Below are 24,295 nucleotides of genomic sequence, written 5' to 3'. Positions count from 1 at the left end.
TACAGCGTCTCTGATTGATGCAGCAACAAAAAGCATACCACAAACGAATGGACACCCTGGAAAACGATGTGTGCCATGGTGGAACTCGGAGTGCTGAAATGCACGCAGGCAGCAAAACAAAGCATGGAGGTTGCTTCAGAACTCACAGACAGCCGAAAATCTTGCCACTTTTAAGAAAATGAAGTCTCAGGCCAGGAGAACGCGTCGGCAGGCCAGAAGAGAAAGCTGGCACAAGTTTATCGGGGATAAATTCATATACCCAAGAGACTAAAGTCTGGAACATGGTTGGTAGAGTAGCAGGAAGACAAGTGCATTCACTCCCACTCGTAAACACACAGGGTGACAGCCTGAAAGATCAGGCGAACTTCCTCGGTGCACACTTCGAGCAGGTCTCTAGCTCTTCACACTATACTAAAGCTTTTCAAAGATATAAAGCAAAAATAGAAAAGCAGAAATTGGCATACAAGTGTACAAACTACGAGGCATACAACCAACCTTTCAACTTAGCTGAGCTACAGACATCGCTAAACTGCTGCAGTAATTTTGCCCCAGGCCACGACCATGTCGTGTATGAAATGTTGAAAAACCTGCCGCTTGAAACGCGAAAAACTTTACTCTCCCTATACAATGCTATCTGGCTTTCTGGCACCATACCTACTTCCTGGAAAGAGGCCATTGTTATCCCTATTTCGAAACAGGGCAAGGACCCGTCCTCAGTTTCAAGTTATAGGCCAATTGCACTAACCAGCTGCCTTTGTAAGCGTTTTGAAGAAATGATAAACCGCCGACTTTTATATTTCCTTGAAACACATAACCTGCTTGACCAATACCAATATGGGTTTCGAGAGGGTAGATCCACCACCGACCATCTGGTGCGTATCGAGGCACAGATCCGAGATGCTTTCGTCCACAGACAATACTTTCTTTTTGTGTTTCTCGATATCTAGAAGGCTTATGACGCAACATGGGGTTCTCACCTGGGTGTGCGCGGTAGAATGCTTTCCATAATCGAGAGTTTTTTGTCCCATCGGACATTCCGTGTGCGTGTGGGAAGTGTTCTCTCCCAAACATTTGTTCAAGAAACGGGAGTACCGCAAGGCGGTGTACTTAGTTGTACACTTTTTATTATCAAAATGAATTCCTTGCACCTGTCCATCCCCTGCAATATGTTCTATTGTACATATATCGATGACGTCCAGCTTGGCTTCAAGTCATGCAACCTGGCAATGTGTGAATGGCAGGTTCAGCTAGCTTTGAACAAGGTCTCTAAATGAGCAGAAGAAACTGGATTCCGACTGAACCCACAAAAAAGCACATGTGCCTTGTTCTCCCGAAAGAGAGGTATGCACTCAGAAGCTGACATTCAATTGAATGGTCAACGTCTGTCTGTTAATGCCGAGCATAAATTCTCAAGCCTAATTTTGGACTATAAGCTGACCTTCATACCGCAAATTAAGTATCTAAAAACAAAATGTATAAAAACCATGAGTGTTCTGAAAGTGTTGTCACGTACTACGTGGGGTAGCGACAGGCAATGTCTCATGAATTTGTATAGGAGCCTCATTCGCACACGCTTAGATTATGGGGCCGTTGTTTATCAGTCTGCGACTCAAAGTGCTTTGAAGATGCTGGATCCCATGCACCATTTGGGCATCCGCCTTTCTACGGGTGCTTTCCGCACCAGTCCTGTAGAAAGCCTTTATACGTTGAGTCAAATGAATGGTCGCTTCATCTACAAAGAACTTGCATGTCCTTTGTATATTTTCTTAAGGTGAAAGCAGACAAGAAGTACCCCTCCTACTCCACTATTAATGATTTGTCGAGCTCTATTCTGTTTCAAAACAGGCCTTCGATGAGGCAGCCCTTCTCAGTTCGCCTGAAAGGCATAGCTGAGGAAACTGGAGTGTCGCTTGAACACAGTTTAATGGCTCCTGCAGTATACCCGCCACCGTGGCAGTGGCAGATTATAGACTGCGATGTGTCTTTCCTAGAAGTTACAAAACATGCGCCTATTGCCCATATCCGAAACTACTTCCTGGAACTTCAACACAAATACACATGTCCTGAGTTCTTTACAGATGCCTCCAAGTCTAACTCCTCTGTGTTCTACACTGCTGTTGGCCCATCCTTTTCGGATGCTGGCCCTCTACATCTAGGCACAAGTATCTTCACAGCGGAAGCTTACGCGATACTTGTGGCGGCTAAACACATCAAGCAATCACAAATACAAAAAGCAGTAATTTATATGGACTCCCTCAGTGTGGTTACGGCTCTGCACAATCTTAAAAAACAAAAAAACCCTGTCCTCATCTCACTTTACTCTATTTTATGCACGCTCTACACACTCAAACATGTAGTGTGCTGGGTGCCAGGGCACCGTGAGATCCAAGGCAACGTGATGGCGGATCAGCTTGCTGCATCCGTCCACGAAATCAGTTCCACTACACCCATATCGATCCCGCCCCTTGATCTTAAGCAGTCTCTCAAATGAAAGCTCAGGGACTACTGGCAGAGCAAGTGGGATAGACACACACAAAACAAGCTACATGTTATCAAGCCACACCTTGGCCATTGGCCACCAGTATCAAAATCACGTCTAACAGAGGTAACACTAACAAGGCTCAGGATAGGACACACATACACGACACACACATATCTTTTGTCCGGTGGCGATCCACCATTGTGTGACAGATGTGGTGAAGCATTAACGGTCCTACACATGTTAATCCAGTGTAAAGAGTTAGAAACTCTAAGAAAACAACATTTTCCATTACCCTACCGGCAACATATACCTTTACACCCTGCAATGTTCGTCGGTAGGGAACCGCTTTTTAGTCATAAATTATTGTTAGCGTTTTTAAAAGAAATTCATAGTTTTCATATCATATACCCGGGCATCCCGTAGCACGACCTCTCCAGAGAGGTTTTTGCTGCGGTGGCTACACAAGAAAGCACTTGCCTCGCAGCCCTTGGACACAAGGGCGCTGATGAGGCACTTGTGCTAGTGCTAAATATTTTTACACGTTTGTATAATCAAAACCTTTGTCACCCTTTTCACTATGCATATCACGTCACTGTCATGTTTTTAATACTTATGTTTTTACCCGCATTATCGCGAGGAATTTTAAGGCCCCTATACAGGCACGCAACATATCATTGTCCACATCTCTATACTCATTGAAATGGCGCTCTTTGGCCATCAATTGGCCCTTGCACCATAAAGCGCCACACATCATCATCGGCTGTTGGAATACGTGCTTGAAAGCTGTTGATCCAGAGGACAGCGTTACTGTTGTGCCTTAAATAGTAAGTGTACATGAAGGTGCTATTATACAGTACAATTGACATATCCCTGTTTCGTACGACATAACGCAGGTGCTTTAAAATGTTGTTACAAACTGGCCTTGGGCATGATGTCGGGAAAGGGGTCCCCTAAATATGAGTAATAGTGTTTTGGAACAGCAAAGCAACAACCAGGCATCGCAGAACGCGAATTGAGTTACGACTGCATCTTTCGATTCTTCGACCCATTACAAAAGTTTCGGGCATGATTCTTCGTCGGCCACAGCATCAAAAAGCTGCGCGAAATTCCTTGCAAGTGTGTAACGGGTGTTACGCCTTTGCGAAGAATGATGGACGGCATAGTGAATGCCTGCCTTCTACACAAAAATGATGATTTATGGTGTATTGGGTACCCCACAAGTGTGCTTCTAACAATTATCCAAAGAGGTTAAAAAATTTCGTCCGCATCCTCCCACTGGGGGAACTCGAGTGCGTTGCGGAGTGGGGGGGGGGGTATTGCGTGAATGTTGCGTAATGGGATGTGGTTTGGGAATGCCCAATTATTATTTCATCCTTTCTTATTTATTGAATAATGAAGCATTGCCTTCAAGCAGTGGAACGCTGATGTGCGATTCAGTGCCTACATATACAAGGGAGGGGGGGGGGGGGGCATACAGCTGGCACGAGACGCGAGCATGCGACACGACATGGAAGATGCAAGCATACACAGTGCGGGTGTGGACATGGCCGTCGATGCGTGACATCGTGCAACTAAGAAATGCCCCGCATTTAGAAAGGCTCTGAAAGGCTGCTTTTCTACTTTTCGCTGAGACTGTGCTGCGCGGTTCGTGCAGGCCTGGCGTTTTTTCTTTTTCAAGAAAATATGAGCAGGTCTACAGTGCGACAACTACAGAAATCATGGTTAGCATGCAGTTATACAGTAGCAATAACTAATTTCTATCTTATCTATACCCTCCTGATAGTTTTTAGTTAGTCCTTATAATCAAAAAGTTCTAAATGATCTCTTGCGAGTTTCTGCATGCGACAGAAGTGAACCGGTAGTAATGTCACATTTTTGGTTTTCCAGGTTGTTCAAGTGTGAAATCTCGGATGAACATTGCTCTGGTGGTGGTGAGTTAATTTTTGCTGAGCTTTCGTTAACAATCGGCTAGTTGTGTCGACTGTGTTATACTCCATAATATGCAATTAATACGCCATAAAAACTGATAGCTGATCACGTTGCTGTGTATCTATCTGAAAGGAGTACCGACGTCGATGGTAAATATGTTCGAAGTGTTCTGCATAAACATAAGGTTTCTGAACCCTTAAAGAGACGCTTAAAAGAAACAATTACTTCTTGGTTTACATTGACAAACTGCACTCTAAAGATTCTGGTATGTTTCAGTACTGCAAGTTCAGTGTTAGCGAATGAAATCAAGGTTGAAGTTTTGTTTTTAAATTTCGTGCCAAAATCTCCGCACATGATGCCAGAAATCTCTAAATGTTTGGCGCTTTCGTGATATTGGCTGGATTAAATTTCCTTAAACTTCGTATGCTAAGTCTATGGCACCCACAGATGGCAATGCACTTCGCCAAGTAAAACAGAGGCTGCTAACTCTGAACCACGCAAAACGCATCACTGCCTCGTGCTTAGTGACTGTTAAACCTAAATGCGACTCATCCACAAGAAGTGTATGCCCCATGAGGCGCAAACAATCTTGCAGAGGGTGATGCAACCTGGACAGTACACAAAACCAAAAAAATTGAAATGTAGTTTTGATTTCAAAGATTTAGCAAGCATGTGTTTCATTTGCCAAGCATAGAATTTATAGCATAGTCGACATGACCCATTATTTATCTTGTACATCCATCAAGGCAGCTTGAAACCATGGTGCTTGACCTGTTTTGTGCATAAGCCCCGTTGGCTTTTTCAGTGTTTCAAGAAAACTCAAGATGGGGCATTTCATGCCAAATTGCCTTTACATATGCTTGCAGATTTGTAACCGTGCTACTTATCCGCCTCATTGTGTTGCTTCACTGTACCACTACATGAAGAGATGCAATGACAAGAGAAATACATTAAAGCCAATTTTTAACTGGCAGGTTTAGAGCTATACTTTGATATGCATGCTTTAATGAGCATGGTGGCTCAGACTTGTCAACAAGACGAGTTTCACTTTTTAAGTACCGTAACATACGAGGTATTTTTTGGAAGACCGCACGATAGTTTTCGGGGGCAGGTGCCAGCAGTTATTCCTCACAGTGCAGTCCGCCGCAGTGGTGTAGTGGTTATGGTGCCCAGCTGCTGACCGGGAAGTCGCGACTGCGATCCCTGCCGCATCGGTCGCAATTTGGTGTAGGCGAAATGGTCGAAACCTGTGGGCTGTGCGATTTCAGTGCAGCTTAAAGGGACACTAAAGACGGCTATTAAGTCGACGTTGATTGTTGAAATAGCAGTCCAGAAACCTTGTAGTGTTACTTTCGTGCCGAGGAAGGGCCTATTTTGAAATAAAATTACATTTTAGTGGTTCGCATCGGGTTAGCGCACTTCAAATTACCCGCCTCAAGAAGCGGACCGACCGGACAGTCTCGCGTCACTGTTGCCGTGCACATCGTTGCCCGGCTTTACGGGACACATTTTGTCATTGGGTGTCGCATTGTCATTGGGACACAATGTGTCGTTGGACACATTTTGCTTATTAGACTAGATGTTTTTGCGCGGTGCATTCATTGGGAAATAATTCTGAAAATCTTGCCACTTTCCGGACATTCTCAGACATTTCCACATAGGAGGCATGTTTGCATGTCTTAATTAATCGGTCTGTTGACTCTGCTTGTGCTTTCTGTTGCAGAGAGCGCATCACAGGCTGGCTTGGTGTTCCTGCCTGGGTAAGTTGTGACAGGCAAATCTCTCATTTCACTAGAATGAGGGAAATTTTTTAGTCGCTATCGGGCAACGAGCGAAATCCAACCTCAATGAAAAGTCTTTTTTTTTTCTTTTGTAAAATTCATAATAAGTGGGTAGTTTAAAGCTTCCTACCCATTAGAAAGGGCTCGGTTAAAATTCGTAAACGGCAGCCATAGAATAAAAAAAGTGTGCATCATGCCCGACATGTAGTGCTGTGCTTTTAATAGTCAGTGGTAGGACAGAGCGTAGTTCCCTACTTTACAAATTGTGAAGTTTTATCGTGCAGTGGTCACCCTATGACTGTACTCACAGTAGTCAACCCAAAAGAGTTTATAATAGGTTCTAAAAATTCAATTTTTCAGCTTTTTCTGCGACTCTGGTGCATCTTACGCACATGCTAGGCACCTTTATTTTTCTTGCTAATGCTCTTAAGAGGTTGCCGTTCTAGTTTCCATCTCTTTCTGTCCCTACAGTAACACAACTCAATCGGACCATGCTGTGGAAGACCCAGTGGGCGAAGCGGTCCAACTGCTGCAGTTCCACCACACTCCCCTCGAGCAGAGCTTCTACCTCACAGCCAATGAAGGCAGTGGCAGCACCGAAGCTGCATCACCCACGAAGACGACATCAGTTTTAATGGAGGAAGCACATTCTTGCCTCGTGTTCACTCAACATGGGAACATCAGTGAGGCCCTTGATGTATCCAGCTACCAGCCTTTCTTGGACGGGACGCTCGGGCATGGTACCATGGACATCACCTGCGGTGGCACCGTCAACCAGACTGTCGCGGAAGCCACAAAGACGATGCTTGACAATAAGACGATGGAAACGACGTGCATCGAAACCACCAGTCACAACCAGTCTGCTTTGGCATCGTTCAAGACGACGCTTGGCGACCGAAGCATGGACATGACTCGCGTTTGCGGCACCTCTGTGCTCGAACAGACGATCACGAGCACGCATCGAACCCACGTAGTTTCAGACACTGGGATGGACGTCACCGTTAGGCCACAAGACATGGTCACTGGTGGCGATGCCACGGTTCGGCTGCAGCAGACTATGAACATGACTTGCCCAGTTGGTTCCACGAGTTTCGCAACAGGTGCTTCTGATGAGGTGGATGCTGGTGTCGTTCCCAGTGAGGAGGCCGCAAAAGGCAACTGCGCTATTGCAAGTCCGTCGGGTACGTTTGACATTGCTGCCTTTGTGGCGTCTAACCGCAAACACGACTGTGCCGAGCTCTTGGGCAGTAAGCCGGGTGAGTTAGAATCGGGGCGCACAGACACGAGCCCAGCCACAGCAGCACAGAAGATAGAGCCATTCAATCTCGCTGCTTTTGTTTCACTGAACCGCCGCAACGATCCATCAGAGATAATAGGCAAGGGTGCCAAATGCATCTCGGAACCGGCTTCTACACAGCCTGCTCCAGTTTCACGGGAAACAAGTCTATCCGACCAAGGCAACGTGGACATGAAAGGTGCGATGAAAGAAATTGACACTCCAGGGGTTGTTTGCACTAACGGCAACCTCACAAGCGCTATTGGGCAATTCGACATTGCTGCCTTCGTGGCTACGAACCGTCGCAACGATGCGTGTATGCTAATGGGAGGGCATGCTGAATCCACTGGAATGGCACCGATGCAGCCCAGCCCACGTGCCCCTGCTTTTCACAGTGCAACTAGTTTCAGAGCAGGCTACAAGAGTGCCCAGAAGTTCACAAGAGAGGCGGACAACACACATCTTTCGTCTATGGAAACTTCAGCAACGACAGATTATCGGGCAGTCACGATGAATGTAACCGATCTCGACATGACAACAGGGCCAGCAGCGGATATTGGAACTGAAAGTAGTGAGCCAGCATTGACTCTCCAGAATCGCACTATCATGACCGATGTCATGAGTATGACCTGTGCAGACTTTCCTGGACCGGAGGCTACTCTGAATGATGTGAGGGAGCCTGACAATGTACATCTTTCACCTATGGAAACATCGTTGGCGACAGATTATCGGGTTGTCACCATGAATGTAACTGGTCTCGACATTACCCCAGAGCCAGCCATTCACACTGGAACTGAAAGTAGTGTGCCAGCCGTGACACTCCAGAACCGCACAGTCATGACCGATGTCATGAACATGACCTGTGCAGACTTACTTGGATCGGAGGGCATCCAGAATGTTGCGAGAGAGAATAACAGCACGCGTCTATCGCCCGTGCAAACTTCAGTGGCGACTGCTTGTCAGGTGGTCACCATGAATGTAACTGGTCTCAATACGACCACAGGGCTGACTGTGGGCGCTGAAACTGCACCAATCGCAACACTGCAGGATCGCACACTCATGGCCGATGTCATGAGCATGACCTGTGCAGACTTACTTGGATCTGAGGGCATCCAGAATGCTACGAGAAAGTCTAACAGCATGTGTCTTTCGCCAGTTCAAGCTTCACTGGCGACTGATTATCAGGTGTTCACTAGAAATGTAACTGGTCTCAGTACGACCACAGGGCTGACGGTGGGCACTGACACTGCGCCAATCGCAACACTGCAGGATCGCACAGTCATGACCGATGTCATGAATATAACCTGTGATGACTTGCTTGGCTTGGAAGAGCCATCTCGTGAGAATCATCCATGTGCTAAGCCGGCAGAGAGTACGCTGCATTATAGAGACGGTGATTTGTCTGCAGCAATGAATATTACTTGTCCAAACACTATGGAGTGTCCTTTGATTGACGAAGGCACGACTGGCCCGAGCACTGAGCTAAATGAGCAAGTATATGTGTCACCAGGAGTTGTCGAAAAGAGTCATCATGTCACTGGCGAGCATAGTCTGAACCATGCGGACAGTCAAGGGGAGGAACTGAGCGTCGCGGCTCACAGTCATGTCGAATCCAACAGAGATGATGTTAATGATGCTTCGGAGTACATGAGGTTAGACCCGCGTTTGTCTATGATTTCACTCAATGCAACAGCCAGAGATAAAAGTGGTGCAGATTTTTCTCGCAGCATGCCTTTTTTGCACACGCCTGCCAGTTTTGCAGCATCTTTGGATGACTCGAGCGAAGCGGTGCCCCAAGATCTGCCCGTTGTGTGTGACGTGACCGCTCCTTCATTGCTGAAAGCCACACCCGAGGACAAACCGGCTGGCAACATTCGCAGTGTGGAACGGTCCACATCCCCCACAACACCCACGAAAGGGAAGTCTCACACGAGCGTAAAGGACTCTGCAAGGAAGCAGCTTAGCGTTCAAGCATCGCCTGCCGACGTCCTGAAAGGCAAAGACAGTGTTGCTTACCAGCTTTTAGCGAGCCCTGCCGCTAAACGAAGCCTTCAATCGGTTGGCCCGACAAGAAGGGCAACTGTCGCTCCACCGTCAATCAAGAAACAAAGTGCCATTTTGAAGGTGGATCTTACTGCTCCGGCCAACATGTTCAACTCGTTGACAGACTCTACTGTAAACGTCTCCAATGTGTCGGCTCTGCTGGAAATGCCTGCGGGATATGTCAGCTCGCTGACACTCTTGGATGACGTGTTCTCACCAGAAATGGTTGGCAAGGGAAACACAGATGCACGGAACGAGAGTGCATGCGGGTCTAAAAGTCTGACCAAAGCAAGGCAGCAGATGGGAAGTGTCAGTCATTCTCGTCTCGTGTGCAATCAAGGCCAGAGCATAACTGTTAGCAGCGAAGTCAGAGCGAACCTCGACAAGACCATCGCACAGGAGGCTGCAGATGCCCGACAAGACCAAGCTGTTGCTAGCCATTCCTCGAAGAAAAGCTCGCTTGCGGCAGTTTCGAGTGCCAGCATCACCAAGTTTAACCGTGAGTCTCTTTCGAAGAGCCTTAGCACTACTCGCAGGAAAAGACCAATGGGAACGTTGGAAACAGTAGTAGGCCATTGCCCACAAAGTGAAGTGACAACCTCTTCACCTGGAATCAGTTCTAGGGCTGCCTCTGCTGCTGATGCCCAGTGTGTTGGGGCAAGCTTGTTAGCATGCAAGAACGATGAGTCCGTACCAAAGAGGGCAACGCTCATGGCTAGTGATGTAGCCATAAGAGATAATTCAACGTTGGTGGCTGCTGATGTATCTGTACAAGAAAGGGTGACATTGGTAGCTGGCGATGCATCTGCACGCAAGAGTGGGACGCATATCGTCAATGATGCACCCATACGAAAGAGTGCAACGTTTGTTGTTAGTAGAGCACCCACACAAAAGAGCTCTACATTTTTGGCAACTTCTGGTAACGGCACTAGGCCCAGTGCCACATTCGCTGTCTCTCCTCCAGACTACAGCATTGTTCAGATCAATGATGGCACCACTGTGGATGAAAGCAACAGGGATGCACCTTCATCAATGAAAGTTCACTCCTCAGCAACCCGCGTTCGTTCGGTAAAGCATTCCACTGCAGCTGTACACCAACCAGAAAACAGTTGCAGCAACCAAGGTGCTACCATTTCGAGGTCTAGGAAAAGGCTGCAGTTCACGGCAGTCGACTTGCAGACTTCACAAAGCACCATTGAAGCTATGGGCCTCCATGCCAACGGTTGTGCAGAAAATGGTCATGAAAACATGCCAGCTGTGCCTGTCGCAAGCAAGGGGCTTTTTGACGTGTCCCGCATTCAGGCTCTTCCCAACCCCGGGGAGACCTCAAGTCATCAGCTGCACGCTACGTCATGTAGGGTCCTGCAGCGTTCCACTGGATCTCGTGTTGATGACGGGGACATGCTTACGGACGTCCCAGAGCCATTTCTTGTCGGTAACAACTCAACAACATCCTCCTCTGCAGACAGCCAGCATCCCTCCAGGAGCTTCGAGACTGCCAGCCAACAGACATGCCACACGGAAAATAGCAAGCCCACCGGAGCAGTATTGAAATCTCCCGATGCCAACGTCTGCATCCCGATCAACATGTTTTACTCTTCTTCCTCGAAGAAGCGGAGCAAATTTCCAAGTACGCCTTCTGCGAGGTCGTCGGAGAAGTGCAGGTCAACGGCAAAGAAGAGGCGACCGAAGCAGGCAGCTGCAAAAGGCAGCGGCTCCAAGCGCCATATTTGCTCTCCCGTGCCGACCAGCACAAAGCGGCGGAGACCGTTGCAAAATGCAAACGGTAAGGCCGAGTCAGTGCGCAAGGCAGCTGTCAGTGCCACGAGCGCTTCAAAGACTCGACAAAGAATTGAACGAACTGGAAGCTCGGTAATGGACATCCTACGATCAGTCTTTTCGTACCAACCAAAACTGCGAAGCCTGCCTCCATGTCCGGTGGCCAGCTCGACTCCCACAAACGCGTCGAGTCCTCCAGTAGAGTTGCCAGACAGCTCAGTGTTACTAGAGGAGTTTAACGTGCCTGACGACTTGAGCCCCCAGTCTACCCTGAAAGCCTTGGATGCTGTGCAGGCACAGATCACTCGGAGATTGGGCGAAATAGCAGGTAATCCAACTGTCTGCCATCCTTTGCTAGTTCATTTGGAAGTTCAACTTCCTGTCGCCAGTTCTATTTACTCTTGGTGTTGCCGTGGGTCAGCAGTATTTGTCAGCTTACCCTTGTTGCAGGATGCGGCTTGAAGGCTGTAAAACTTGTGCACCCAAATATTAAACCTGTATATCTATTCAAGTGCTTTGAATGTTACAGTATTCGAATTAGCCTCAAGGTGAACTTAAGATGTAGGAAGGTTTGAGGACTTGAAATGACCAAATAGGCCTATTGTTGCGTTTTGTAATCCATTTGTAAGTATAGTGTGTGACTGCTATAAATAGGCGATTCTGTTGAGAAATAAAATGGTGGGGGCTCAGTGTTCTCTGTAACTGTCCAAAAGGACATCTGAACCGGTGCACACTTGCAAGCACAGAGTGCACGCATACTTGGCAAATTATTGCACTTGAACATGAACCGCTTCCACGTTCACTGTTTGCAGCATGGGAGTATACGACTTCATATTCACTGCAAATAGACAAATTATGGTTAAAAATGTTTTGCGGCATTTCCCACACAACAATTTGGTGATTACACTTGCTGACTGTTACTGACGAGTGTTCAGTTGTGCCAGAGGATGAGGCACTACCAAAATTGGTTGTCGGTCCCTATGATGTATGTTGTCATTTGCATCTTGCTAAAATTCGCTTCAAGGTTATTTATTATTGATTGTCATGTGTAGCCATCCGCTTCAACTTGCTTCAAAGAAAATGCGCGATATCTGCACTAGCTTTTGAATAAGAAGTATGTACTGCTTAGAGTTGCAGCCTTGATGGTGAGAATGTCAATCGTAATTTGTCTGTCGAGAAGTCTGGTTCCAATTGTATTAGTACTAGGAATACGTACCCTCGCGAGACCTAGCATGCAATATATTACAAACTTGTCCTTTAGAGTCAGCGCCGCACTGCAACTGCCGCATTTTCAAACCTCTCTTGTGCAATGTATCGCAAAACTACGTGTTGCCTCATTGCTGAGAATGAAAGAAATCTAACAAGCGACAAGCCTGGTGGGCTCATTCGAAGGTGGCATTCATTCCATCTAGCATGTTTCACTCGATGTAGCCGATTAAGTTGCCCCTATTTATTTACCGCAAGTGTTCGTAGTATAGTGGTAGAACGATTCGGGAATGTGCCCGAATCATTTTGAGCATAGCTGCTCTGGAGGCAAACGCATAAATTCTGTATGACTTCGATGAATAATTTTGTGTACAACATATTACAAACTGGGACTGGGCGCTGCTGGTATGGAGATGCGAGCCTGCACGTTGGCACATGCATTTGTTGCACTCGCGTACCGGTTTGGTTTTGACATGGTTACATAGAAGTGTTTTGTTCTTTTTGCCATATCTGCACTATAGTGCACATAACCGTTATACTGATGCAAATTGTCTTCTAAATGGATACGATTGTCTCAGCCGCATTTCTAATTTTCTCTGCATCACCGCTTTGTAATACTTTCATAGATAGTATAAAACTGCTTGAAACAGCTTTGTGAAGCACAGAAACCCTTTGCATGCCGCTAGTAAACATCTTGTTCGTTACTCGTAATCCATGAATGTAGAGGTTTTTATTGAGTACCAGTGTGGAATATATTGCACATGCTTTTGTACGCTTACCAAGAGTCGTACATCAATTAAACCTTTTCACCAAGGTGAGGATCTCATTTGTCCAAAATAATGCATTTTCTTTATAAATATGAGGAAATTTTCAACTCGGTTCTCATGGGCACATAATGGAAATTGCATCACTTTGTATTAATTGTGGGAGTAATAGTGGTATTACTCAATGCACTTCTAGGTGTGCAGCACGCTCATGCTTTCGAGTGTTAGTGTGTGTGTGTAAACATGCTGCTGAATTTATTTCAGGCTCTCGTGCTGAAGGAAATCCATCGTCATCAGTTAAGGACTGCGTGGTCGCGTAAGTTTGTTTTGTCTTTCTTTCCTTATAAATTTATGAAAGGAGGCAGTTGTACAGTTGCGGTAAAACCTGAAGTGCACGTTGATGTGAGCTGCCTTGATGATGGCCGTTTTCTTATGAGTCTTCTTTACAAAGGACATCTTGCTTTTGCGGTTCAGTGTTTCTGATGAATATTAGCATTAGGAGGTACATCCTGGTAATAAATCCATATGTTCGTATGCGCACCACTGGCTGTTCTTTGCAACAGTTGGCATACTATTTGTTGGTTATCAACATACTGGATGTGGTTACCCTTTCCCCTTTTCGGACAAGTGTAGATGGTCCTTTGCGAGCTGACCTTAATTTGTCTTGGGTGAGTGTAGTTCATCCGCTTGACAGAACCACTCTATCGTTGACAAAAGGTTAAAAGTTATCAGAATATCAAACCGTTCTCAAAATGCAGTAACTTACTAGCGCAGTTCTTGTGCTAGGAAAAAAAAGGACTATAATTAGCATTACAAGTTTCAGTGCTAAGTCTGCTTCAGTAAGAAAAAGAATGGCTTATGATCACAATGATAATAAAATGGCAATTGTAACTTTTATGGTTATGGGAGAACTTCGCCTAAAATAGATTGCGGGTATAGCGCTTACCCTGTTCCCTTAAAGAGTAAGAAGTGCAGCTGAAAACTGCGAGAAATTTGGTATGAGGTGGTGAAATTAGAAAATACTATCTAAGTATAAAACGGCATCTACTCATGCAGGACAGGGTAAAGTGAGGAGCCATTTTGCACGCATTCTGATATAAAATGGACTAAATGTAACGAGAGAGCCGCACGGTATTGGTCAAGGCTCGTCTGATGGTGGGACGTGGCAATAGCAAACAGAAGCGGCAGCGCTGTCAGCCTTTTTGACACAGAATGGGCACAAAACAGACGGAGACATCATCCTATAGAACGCATATCCAGCGGTCTTCGGCAGACTTAGATTGGATAAAAACTCAAGTGCTAGGGCTAAAGTCAAATTTATTTATTTATTTAGAAAATACTGCAGTCACTGAAGACCAGGCAGGTAGGGAAGATTACAATAAACGATATAGGCAAACACCAACAAAAATGACTGACTGTGACTGACTGAACTGACTATGACTGACTGAATGACTGAACTGACTGTGACTGACTGACTGAACTGATGGTGACATCGACGACAGCTACACTCTTAGCCGCCTCTATTTGATGTTTGACTGACTGACTGACTGTGACTTAATGACTGAACTGACTGGTTGACTGTGACTGACTGGCTGACTGTGACTGACTGTCTGGATGGCTGACTGACTGTGAATGACTGAATTGACTGTGAATGACTGAATTGACTGTGAATGACTGTGACTGAACTGACTGTGACTGAACTGACTGTGACTGAACTGACTGTGACTGAACTGACTGTGACTGACTGTCTGTGACTGACTGACTGTGACTGAACTGACTGTGACTGGCTGTCTGTGACTGACTAGCGCTAGTGGCATCGGCGTCAGCTACACTCTTAGCCACCTCTATTTGATGTTTGACTGACTGTGACTGAACTGACTGTGACTGACTGACTGAACTGACAGCTGGCGCGCTTGTCGTCGATGTAGTCGGAAAATGCAAAGCATCGACCAAGTACTCGGGATGTTAGGTTCAAAAACTGTTTATTGATCAAGCTGATGCGTGCCGACGTATGTTTCTTCCATGACAAACGTATCAAAAAGGAGCACCAGGGTCATCGGGTGAATTTTCTTGTTGTATTTCTTCAGTGGAGGACACGCCTGCCACTTGTAGCGCCACATGCGGTGGTTGAAGGCTTCGTCATCTGAAAACACCTCGTTGTTTGAGAGCACAATGACGGGTGTCCTGGAAATGGTCTGGCCAGCGGTGTACTTAAGTCACAGAGTCTACGTCACCACCAAAAATTTTTTTGACAATATCGAAAGCAGATGACTCAGTTTGGCTCGTTCCATACCAGGAATGGCAGAAATTAGCCTGCTTTGTCTCTGGTTTATTCCAGTTTCTTGCCAGTAGTTTGAAAAAATTGCAACTAGCCTCCTCCCCCACCGCCGAACGTCTTGGGAAATTGTGAACCCGTCTGGTGCCCAATGAAGACATTACTGCAAATTGTTAGTAATTTCGCTCTTCAATTTAAAGCTTCGGAAAACAATGCCTGCTAATTCTGATGTTCAACTATATTAAGCTTTTCTTCGTGCATGAGAAAGATTTCTAAATTAAATTCCTCTATTTTTGCCTATTGTCTGTTTGCTCCCTCTCGTCATTCTGTCACGTTTCATTTCGTCCTTTAATTTCTACAAAATAGCTCCCTTGGCGATTATAGTAAGACTTGAAGCTGCTCAAGGTGCACGATGTGTCGCATACATTTTCGAAAAATTATTATTGCAGGGATATCCCTCCCTATGAACTTTCGGACCCACAGCTGGACCTGACGGCCAACATCGACATCCTTGGCATTATCGACCGCCTCGATGACACGAACATCAGGGAGACCCTCTACTGGAGCTTCTACAACATTCCTGAGGAGACACGGTGAGTTTGTTCGAATCGCCACACTCGGCATTGTTTGTCCATCAGAACTACAGGTGTACCTATGCTTTCTCGATGCCACTCTCTTGCTGTGATACTGTCAACCCTGTGGCACCGTAGTAGTACCAGTAGTAGTCATGCAGGCTAGGATCAACAAACTCGCACATGAGTTGACTCACTCAGACTCTGGTCGGGCAGTGAGTTGCGAGTCCGAGTGAGTCCAGGTGTGCAATATTTCGGAGAGTTCGAAGTTGTGAACCAACTTATTCCCTCAGAGCTCATCAATGCTCGCAATCCTCGAGGAAATTCAAACCATTTCCGGCATTTTGCATTTTTGGTACAAGACAAGCGCTATTACCTGCAGTTCTCGTGCTACTTGCTGGGAGTATAAACATATGGCTGGGTTGTGATTTTTTATGTGCCACTGTGTGACTTTTTATTATCTAATGGGAATGCTCAAATCAGGGGGGACGTGGGCCACTCTAGTGCATTTAAGGAAAACAAGAATTCATAGCGCTTGTTCCTGTAAGCAAGCTGTTTCTCTAGCTCCAATAGTAGAGGCATAATGTAAGGCGGAGACGTATGCGTGTGAAGAAAAGGCCATTGTATTGAAACATCTGTGTTTCTATTGGCAGCAAACACTGGGAGCTGTACGAATGCGTCCTGGAAGCCGACAGAGCAGCTTTTGGTTTCATCAAAGGTCGTGTCAAGCTACTGGTATGGCTGGGAGACTATGTCAAGCTACCCAACTCGGGCGACAGGCTCACCCTCGCCCGAGCGGCTGCGAGTGGTGAGGTTCGCCATCGTGCAAAGGTCATCACGAGGCTGCGTTATAAGGTTACATGCAGTAAGTTGAATTCTGATGTCCCGTTGTCTTAGTAGCCTCGTCGTGCAATTCAGCACAAATATGCAACTTAGTCGCACAGTTGGGCACAATTAGGTGTGATAAGGCATGTGTTCGTAGTGTTGTCGTTGAGTTTGCACTCTACAACCTCTCGTGTAGTCGCGCAAGTCTCTGTATCCTCATTGTGCAGTCATGCACGTCTCTGTAGTCTTGTCGTGCGATTAAACACTGGTCGGTAGTCTCGTCGTGCAGTGAGGCATGTATCCATAATCTAGTGTAATGAAGCGAATATCTATAACATAGCCAGGCAATTAGATGCATATCTGTTACGACTTCGGAGAATTAGGTGCATATCAAACAGATGCTTATTTTTCACATCGTCAGACAGTTGGACTCGTGCCGGTCACATTGCCGGGCAGTTGGACGCATGTCTGTCACTTTGCCAGGCAGTTGGACGCATGTCTGTCACTTTGCCAGGCAGTTGGACGCATGTCTGTCACATATTCGGGCAGTTGGGCGCATATCTCTCACATCTTCAGACAGTTGGGCGCATATCTGTAACATTGTCATACAATTGGGCGAGCATCTGTAACCTGGGCCATCCTGTTCTGCTGAGTCTCAGTGCACCCGTAATGCTTGAATAACATGAGGCAGGGAAAAAGGCGCTCAAGAGTAATTGACCAGAAATACTGCTCTTATTTTGTGTAGAGGAGGCTTTTCAATATTTCGCCTGCTTGTTGGAAATGACATGTTGGTTGACTGATTGACTTTATGCCTATAGGGTTGATGGCACAGCACTTTGTCTTAATTGATAATGTTCTTTGACAAATCAGGTTTTCTTTTTTTTTTCTTCTTTTCAGGGTGCAAAGCTCAGTTCAACCAGTACATTTTGCAGCGCCTTCAGGATGAGCACAAGGCGGACGAACTACTCAAGAAGTACCCCACCACGGACTGCCTAGGAAAGGTTGGTGACAATTGCTGTATTCTTCTATAGCTGTGTTGCATCAAACCAACATGACCATCCGTGTAGTCATCAACTCACATTGTATCGAAAATCATGATAAAGCTGTGTAAAGCTGCTAGATGGTGTTCATTCGTCTTTAAAGAGGCCCTACAACACTTTTTCAACATGCTCAAGAAGCGCTGCCGATTGGTAATTGAGGCTTCTGAGAGCACGGGAGCATATAGCATGAGACCTGAAATTTACAACAAATTCTTGAAGTCAGCTGAAAATCGCTTCAGAAGTTATTAAATCCAGCAGCCTGAAAGACTGTATGCAAGAAAAATACAATGTACGACAAACAGCCCACTGTAACTTGTGTACAGTAGCCAGTGAAACAATACCAATAATGTTACGGGTAAAATTCTGCATGTTCGCACAGTGTGGCATTATGAACAAAATATCAAGTAAACTGCCATGTTCAAAAAAATTAAGTCCTTGCTACAAAAAAGTTACAATTTCAAAAGTACAATTTTAATTGCTTACTGATGAAATCAGGTTCCGGACACAGCAGTGTGTGGTACTCAAATCTCGCAACAAACTCTCCTCTGCCATGAAAATACTTTGTCAAATCTGAAAATTCGTTATAAATGATTGACACTGTATCTGTGGCAAAGCTATTGGTCACTAACTTTGTTATATTCAGTAATTTACTGAGTTTGTTTGATAAAAGTTTCAGTGTACTTAAAGGGACACTTATGTAGCTACAAAATGTGTTTAGACAGATAGCTGAGCTTTGATACAAGTCACAATTTGCCTTCGTTATGTAGGAACCTTGTTAAATTTAAATTTGAACTTTTATGCGCAGAAATATTTTTAAGCAGAAAATGCCGTGACTGTTACTCGCCCCTCCATACTGCCCCGTTATTCCAATAGCGCAAGAAAAACAATTTTGTTCAACCCGAGATTATGCAACCACAGTTTCCCACGTTGCCGAAGTCGTCTTCAATGTGCCTTCATGCATAAACCAGTCGTAAAATCAGGTGCATTGCCATAAAATATGGGTCAAATAAAAGCTGTTGCACCTGCTACGCCATCGCAGCTCGTCTTCGCTGGTTCATCTGTTACCCAGCAGATTTGTGCAATTCTGGTTCTACATTGCTCACCGAGCCGAGTCACTTGCCTTCACCAGACTGTCTGTCTGATGCGCGGGTAACATAGGAAACCACATACGCATTTTTCTCCCACTCGCATACCTGCAGACTGTTGATTTGCCCTGAAGACTCCCTATTTCTGATTAGTCTTCTCGATCTTTCATTCGCAACCATAAATCTCTGTGAACCAACTCAACGCAGTTTTAAAAAAGAAACTACAGTACCGGCATGATAGTGAGTAGTCTCGAGACCACTGCCGTGGCACCCAGTCGTGCTTGCGGTAATAATTGCGCAGCATACAAGCACATCTGGTGCTACCACGCTGCGTCTGTTCTGAATTATGACCGTGCTGTGCATGTACTTCGTGTTCACCGATGTCATACTGCGTCAGGCCGACCGACAGGTGGTAGTGATGGCACTTTTTGAAGCAGTTTCAATTGGCTAAGCACCTAGCCATGTCTGCGTAGACATCTAGCTTGCAAGGCATGTTACAGAAAGAGCGTGCACTGACCAGCATGCCTGTGGATTTGGACCTGACTGTATGAATCGTTCCGTACTGTGGTAGTGCGTTCAGTGCAAGGCAAGCGACCCACTGAGGTCCACAGCATTCAAAATAGCGTGGACATTCCTAAGCCGTGCATCACCTCTTCTGAACAAGCGAAACAAGGAACTAATTCATTGAGATGGGAAGTAACGAAATATAGGTTATAACGAAGTAAATGAATAGTCTTGCAATAGTATTGGGAATATGCCTTTATAGCAAATTTTCGTGTATAACGAACTAGTATTTCCGTGTAAGATGTTACTTTGTTATCATGGGGTTTGAGTACTTAGAGTGCTGACATAGGTGTTTGCCAAGTGAGAAATTTACATATAATGTATACTGAAGTTGACACTACCGCTGTAGACTTTACTGGGATGTGTTCATGATCACGAAATCTGCCATTGTTGGCTGTCCGTCAAATGAAAGTGCTCTGTGCAGTGCTATATTTGCCTTGCACATTCATGAAAGCCTCGACTGCTGATCAGCAGCGAATTGAGTGTGTCCAAGAAGAGTTGCAGGGTCCCTTTGAAGAAACAATTTCAGATAAGCTTATTATTTTGTAAGTTCGAAAACTGTTGCCCGGTCCCTTTGAAGACACTATTGAGGTAAGGACAATTTTGTAGACAGGTGGTCTCTGGCATCACCCACAACTATGTTTAATGTCTGTATTCTTACGATGTGAAACGCCATAATGCATTACAAAAAATGTGAACTGAAAAGGCTTCCAGTGTTGTTTTCTATAGATACACTATCGGGTACTCGGAATTAGTTTCTATGGGCGTTGCAATGCATGGCGCTTCATCCAGCATGGTCATGATCGGTAGTACACAAATTTGTCTAATCTTCGTACTTTCAGCTCCGTTTGGCTTCGCGTGGCTTGAAGCAGCTTTGTCACGAGACAATTAGAAAATGTTCAGCACTTTCACTTCACCGTCTAAACCGTTTAGGCACGCCAATTCAAATCTCGTCACGAAGTTCCCAATGGTCTGTTTTTTTTTTTTTTCGAAACGAAACCAAAACGCAGCAATAAACAAAGCCCTAAATATGTTTGAAGCCCGCAAGCACAGATTTGGCAAATTTGTCTACTACCCATCATTCCCGTGGTGGCTAATGATCGGAGCACTGAGTCTCCTCTACTTAAAGGGACACTAAAGGCAACTATAAGGTCGACGTTGATTGTATAAACAGTGGTCCAGAAGCCTCGTAGTGTTACTTTTGTGCCAAGGAAGGGCGTATTTTGAAATAAAATCGCGTTTTAGTGGCCCGAGTTGGGTTAGTGCACTTCAAATTACTTTCCTCAAAAAGCAGTCAGACTCGCGCGACTGTTGCCGTGCACAACGTTGTCCAGCTTTACTGCGCGGTCGACGACACTAGCAGACGGAATGAATGAAAGCACCGGGAGACACAGCAGTAACAAAGGCCATTGATCAATTTCCTGTCACTGGCTCCGAGATGGCAGATGGATCAACCTGTCCAGTGTCTAGGTGGATCAACCTGTCCAGTGTGACCACATGAAAATTGAATTTTTGAACCACTCGCGCGATTTTGCTGTGTAGCGTCTGGTGGTTCTTTTTTCCATGAATCTAACACAAACGAACAAGCAGAATTTTATTGCGTCTTGCGATGCACGGAAGATTCCCTATTTAGTGCTGCTAAATAGATTATTAGTGATTAATTGTGGGTGGTTCGGCTGACGTGATCGGTATCATTTTGAGAATGTTTTACAGCAGCGCATGTATTCTCGTGCATTTACCTTAATTTCTCGGTAAGTAGGGCACTGCTGTTGGTAATATTGTCGTGTAAAATTTTGTCATGCATTGAGCTTTTACTCTGACGTAAATTGTTATCACTTTAGTGTCCATTTTTTAGGAATCTCTATGGTTGCCACATACCCTAAATACCTCCTGTCTACCTGCTGTGTTCTCATTGGAACCCTGCTTGCTATTTCGTTTTTACAGCTGCTGGAAGAGCTGGGAAGGTTCATAGTGCGCTACCGTCCGCTTTCTCGGGACATTGCCATCATTGCGTCGGACCATCGCCACACCTTCCGGCATCCAGTGTGAGTATTGGCTGCGGCTCCACTGGGGAAGCAGCTGTTCTGTTGTCACAGGCTCGTTGCATCCAGGTTATCTTCAGGCATGCTTATACAGTCGAGTCTTGAAAAGTTTTTTGGTGGGACCTAGAACATGAAGTATACTCTGCAAGAATTGTATTAACCAAAGATATTCAAAGAAGGAAAATATCATAATCCGTTATTATTAAACATTATTATTATTATTAAACGTTATTATTAAACATTATTTTCAAGATACGTTTGTTGGGAAGGAACAGACGTATTAGGCTAAAAAACGTGTAATGCATCAAAGATGATCCGTTGTATTTTGGTGTCGAGTACATGCAGGAGCAGCTCACGGCACTTCCTGTGCCGTGAGCTGCCTGTGTACGTCTTGTACTTGCCTTGGCTAGCCTGCTGTTAGAAAGCAGTCATGCTGATCCTGTATGATGACATCGATTGCTCATATAAACAATGGAAGTGCATCTTGTAGCCTGCTTTGTTATTTAACCTTGCAGTGGGCGTAGCCAATCTGATGGTTATCTGTGGTTGCTATTGGTCTGAAGTTTCCTAAAAAATTTCACTGGTTTTTGGTAATATTCTGTCGTTGGCAGCTCGTTGCTGGCCAATACTGCTTGCGTGAAAGTCATCGGTAGCGCTTTTTTAGCTGGTGGCATTCGTCATGTGTTAATGCTAAGATTTCCACAAAGATAATAAAGGTATTTCTTTTAAATCGCAGGCTTTCGTACCAGATCGTTGCCCCAAGTCGCTTAATCTGGTTCCACCTTGACCTCCCAATCGACGTTGACGTGTACCCGAATGCAGTGATTGTGCCATCGATGCGTCCTTACTCGGACGAGTACAGCGTCATCACGTAAGTGGTGCAAGCTTCTTTTTATGCGGGCCCTGCTAGCCCAAGCCTGTTGGTTGCTGCAATAGCAGAGTTTGACTGTAGTTCCACGCACATTACAAAATACCTGCGACGTGTAGTGTTACGATCATTAGTTCAAAACTCGGTGCATTAAATAAGGTGTTTGTATGACTGCAAGTCTAGTTTTAGTTTACTTATACAGTATAACCTCGTTACAACAGACCTTCATAGGGAAGAGGATTTTGGTCTATTGTAAAGGAAGTATGTTAAATCCATGTACTGTTACAACAGACTATTATGTAAGTGACTGTTACAACAGACTAGTATGTATGTGAGGCTGTTGTAATCGAAGAGGATTGCAAGTTGCAAACACAACACCGTTGACTAACGTATTTATTCATAGATCTTTTGAAAAACGCTTATCAGCTTTGCCTGCACTGTGTGGCAGACAGGTTTAGACACTATACCGTATTTACGTGATTGTAAGTCTATTCGAATGTAGACAAAAATGCGAGCACAGTTCACACGAACGAAATTTATTCATAAACACTACTCATCGTCGCTGGAGTGGTCCTCACTGGTGCTGCTGCTGCCACAGCTGCTGCGGTCAAACAGCATGTCGTCATCAATTGTGAGTTCACACTTCATGAATGGCTGCACCACGACATCGCGTGGTACAGTCGCACACAGTAGCCAGGGAAGCCTTCCTCATGCACCCACTGGAGTTCACGGTTTTCTGACGATATACAGTGGTTATATTTGCGACGATTCTGTGAAACACAGCACAAGTGACAGAAACAGAGGGGAACGCGGCTGCTTAAAAAGTGCCATTACAAAGAGAAGTTGTTTTCTGGCTCTTCTGTCGACTACCAATACCCCCCATTTGGCGAGTGGCGATTATATCACGTTGTGGCGTTGTTCAGCACACTTCTGGATGCAATGGTGGTGGGGTTATTGCTCCAAGTATGGTGGTCAACTTCTTTTAAAGTCAGCATCACCTTTATTGACCTCAAAATGTATGCAATATGGTAAATTAATATGCTATGCTTTTGCCGTAACCATGAAAACATAGGTGCAAAGTTGTAATCGCGGTGAAGCGCCCCTGATTTCTCGTTTTATTTCGCCGTTAGTAGTGGTACACGGTTTGGTTTGATTTTAAATCTACCTTCTATGAATGGTTTGTCAAATTTGAAAAAATGGGTCTACTTACAATCGTGTAATGATTGTATGTGTCTCCTTTGTCAGAAGTTTGTTCACATCATCTGCACCTGTGGCCTGTTGCTCAAAAGTTTTTCAGCCCTTGAATGTAGTCCAGGGCCTGAAAAGTTGCCACTTTCTCAGTTACAGTTTGAAATGCCTTCTTCAATTTTGTCTTCATCCAGCTGCTCTGCATTCTGCACACCGTGAATTTCGGCAACAATTTCCCCACCTGTCAGCTGCTCTTAACATACAGTCGTCCACAGTTACGCATGGCTCCCGAAGGCCTCCTCGACACCTGACTTACCCCTGTATTCTAGAACGCCCCTTCACTCAATACTCCACTTTCACTTGAGAAAGCTGATGGGAGCGCCATCTCTAGCTAGGGAAAGTCGCTGCATATCAGTGATAATTTGCTGCTATTGTTGAGTAGCACAGCGTCATTTTTAGCCGAGCAGCGGCGCAGTGCGCAACTCTGTCAGGTCGAGTTTAGGAGCGTTTGTGAATACGGGGTTAGACACTGAGATCTGGTTGGTGTTCCAATGGCAAGGGGGTCTGTACAGTCAC

The 24,295-nt window shown here is 45.4% G+C and overlaps 1 protein-coding gene across 1 annotated transcript in view; it reads left to right on the top strand.

Moving 5' to 3' along the window:
- The window catches only part of LOC119164208 (uncharacterized), a 63,343-nt gene that overhangs the window by 30,009 nt on the left and 9,039 nt on the right, over positions 1–24,295 (top strand). Inside the window, exons 5-13 of the mRNA XM_037416346.2 lie at positions 4,370–4,413; positions 6,135–6,171; positions 6,664–11,618; positions 13,525–13,576; positions 15,985–16,128; positions 16,761–16,972; positions 17,830–17,933; positions 21,566–21,666; positions 22,400–22,534. Of these exons, the coding sequence (XP_037272243.2) occupies positions 4,370–4,413; positions 6,135–6,171; positions 6,664–11,618; positions 13,525–13,576; positions 15,985–16,128; positions 16,761–16,972; positions 17,830–17,933; positions 21,566–21,666; positions 22,400–22,534 (5,784 nt within the window). The remainder of the gene's footprint in view (positions 1–4,369; positions 4,414–6,134; positions 6,172–6,663; positions 11,619–13,524; positions 13,577–15,984; positions 16,129–16,760; positions 16,973–17,829; positions 17,934–21,565; positions 21,667–22,399; positions 22,535–24,295) is intronic.

This window comes from Rhipicephalus microplus, chromosome 8, assembly GCF_043290135.1.
Source record: "Rhipicephalus microplus isolate Deutch F79 chromosome 8, USDA_Rmic, whole genome shotgun sequence".
In the NCBI taxonomy this organism is placed as follows: Eukaryota; Metazoa; Arthropoda; class Arachnida; order Ixodida; family Ixodidae; genus Rhipicephalus; species Rhipicephalus microplus.
The sequence above is the reverse complement of the archived record's forward strand: the minus strand, read 5'-3'. Positions and strand labels throughout refer to the sequence as shown.